Raw genomic sequence first — 2,065 nt, forward strand, 5'->3', positions numbered from 1 at the left:
TTATGCTGTATTGAGAGAAGCAGCAAAATATAAATTAAAATATATTGCTTCATCACCAGCTGTCTCCTCTTCTGCTGCAGGAGACAGACACACCAGCACCAGCAGCAGCAGCAGCAGCAGCAGCAGCAGCAGCAGCAGAGCGACGCCGCAATCTATTGCTTATCTAGCGCATGCAGTTGCTGCAGCAAAAGCAGCAGACAAGGATTTCTGCCGTTTGATAGAAAGACAAGCGGTGCTGCTGCTGCAGCAGCAGCAGCAGCAGCAACCGCAGCAGCAACAGCAGCAGCAGCAGCAGCAGCAGAAGCAAAAGCAGCAGCAGCAGCAGCAGCAGCAACGACCGCAGCAGTTTTCTTCTTTTTCTCTGTCTCTCCTCGCACGAGCAGCTGTCTCCTTGCAGCTAAAGAGTAAACCCTTTTGGTTGCTGCTGCAGCAGCAGGCAGCAGCAAGGGCCCCCCACATGCCTATCGATTGTCTCCTTTGTCTCCTTTCTTCTGTATCTAGGGGGGCCCCCCCTGCTGCTGTCTCTGATTTGTTTATTCGTGCTGCTGTGCTGCAGCTGCGGGTAAACATTGTCTCTCTTTCTGCTGTCTCTCTGTCTCCTTTTGTTGCTGCGCTGCAGCAGCTGCGGTGGCGAGACACCAGGCTGCTGCAGCAGCTGAGCAGGTTGCTGCTGCAGCACATCAGCAGCACCAGCAGCAGCAACAGCAGCAGCAGCAGCAGCAGCAGCAGGGGAGAACTGTCTCCTTTTTCTTTGTGTTCTCTTTTTCTGGGTTTTGTTTCTCTTTCTTTTAGGGAGTTTCAGGTGTATAGGCAGCTCGGAAAAGAAATATATAAACGCATGCACGAGCTCAAGCAGCAGCAAGCAGCAAACGTTATTTATGCTGTTATGCTTATACACCACCAACTTATTATAATACCCCACCAGCAGCAGCAGCAGCAGCAGCAGCAGCAGCAGCAGCAGCAGCAGCAGCAGGTGCTGCTGCAGCAGCAGCAGACAGAGGAGGAAGACGAGGATATAACAGCAGCTCTAAGTCTACGACAAGAACAGCAGCAGCAGCAGCAGCAGCAGCAGCAGCAGCAGCAGCAGCAGCAGCAGGAGGAGCAGCAGCAGGAGCTGCTGCAGCACGGGGAGAGTGACATTCGAGTGTTTGATGGTTTGCTGCTGGGTTGCATGCATCTGCTGCAGCAGCAGCAGCAGCAGCTATCAGCAGCAAGTGTATACAGACTGCAGCAGTTATATATATATATAAATACAAAGAGAAGAGATATATATAAAATACTAGATAAACAAACTGTCTCCTTTCTGTCTCGTGCTGTCTCCGTTTCTCTTTATAAAAAAAAGTTTAATATAAAAAACTCTTCGCTGCTGCATCGAGCTGTCTCCAACTGTCTCCTTTCTGCAGCAATACCCCACAGCAGCGAAGCAGCAGCAGGATGTATATCTATAGATCTGCTGCTGTCTCCTTTTGCTGTTATAGATATATTGGGGCCCTCACACTACTACAGAAATACATGCATGCAAACAGCAGCAACAAACATTAAACATTGTCTCCTTTCTTCTTTGGGTTTCTCTCTCTCAACTGTCTCCTTTTTAGAATGGAGACAGCTCACCAACAAACAAATGCAGATTCTCTATGTATACACACTAGCCACACAACTCCTTAAAGAAGCAAAGCTAAAGCAGCAGCAGAAGCAGCAGCAACAGCTGCTGCTGCAGCAGCAGCAGCAGCAGCAGCGGGAAGAGGAGGAGGAGAAGAAGGAACAGCAGCAGCTGCTGCTGCTGCAGTAGATCAAACAGCAGTAAGGTGTGCAAGATGCGGAGCAGCAGCAACAGCAGCAGCAACAGCAGCAGCAGCAGCAGCAACAGCAGCCGCAACTCCTGCAGCAGCAGCAGCAACTCCTGCAGCAGCAGCAGCAGCAGCAACTCCTGCAGCAGCAGCAATAACAACAACAGCAATAGCAGCAGCAATAACTACAGCAGCAGCAGCACCACCACCATCAGCAGCAGCACCACCACCGCCGCCAACAGCAGCAGCAGCAGCAGCAGCAGCAGCAGCAGCAGCAG

At 51.1% G+C, this 2,065-nt stretch overlaps 1 protein-coding gene across 1 annotated transcript in view; it reads left to right on the top strand.

The window, feature by feature from the left end:
• Nucleotides 1-1,789, top strand: part of EMH_0088890 (uncharacterized protein) — a gene marked incomplete at both ends in the record, with an annotated part of 2,407 nt that extends 618 nt beyond the window's left edge. The window contains 2 exons of the mRNA XM_013501350.1: nt 1-1,154; nt 1,650-1,789. Coding sequence (XP_013356804.1) covers nt 1-1,154; nt 1,650-1,789 — 1,294 coding nt within the window. The remainder of the gene's footprint in view (nt 1,155-1,649) is intronic.
• Between the last annotated feature and the right edge of the window lie 276 nt (nt 1,790-2,065).

This window comes from Eimeria mitis, genomic scaffold (assembly GCF_000499745.2).
Source record: "Eimeria mitis Houghton genomic scaffold, Emh_scaff6748, whole genome shotgun sequence".
Taxonomy (NCBI): domain Eukaryota; phylum Apicomplexa; class Conoidasida; order Eucoccidiorida; family Eimeriidae; genus Eimeria; species Eimeria mitis.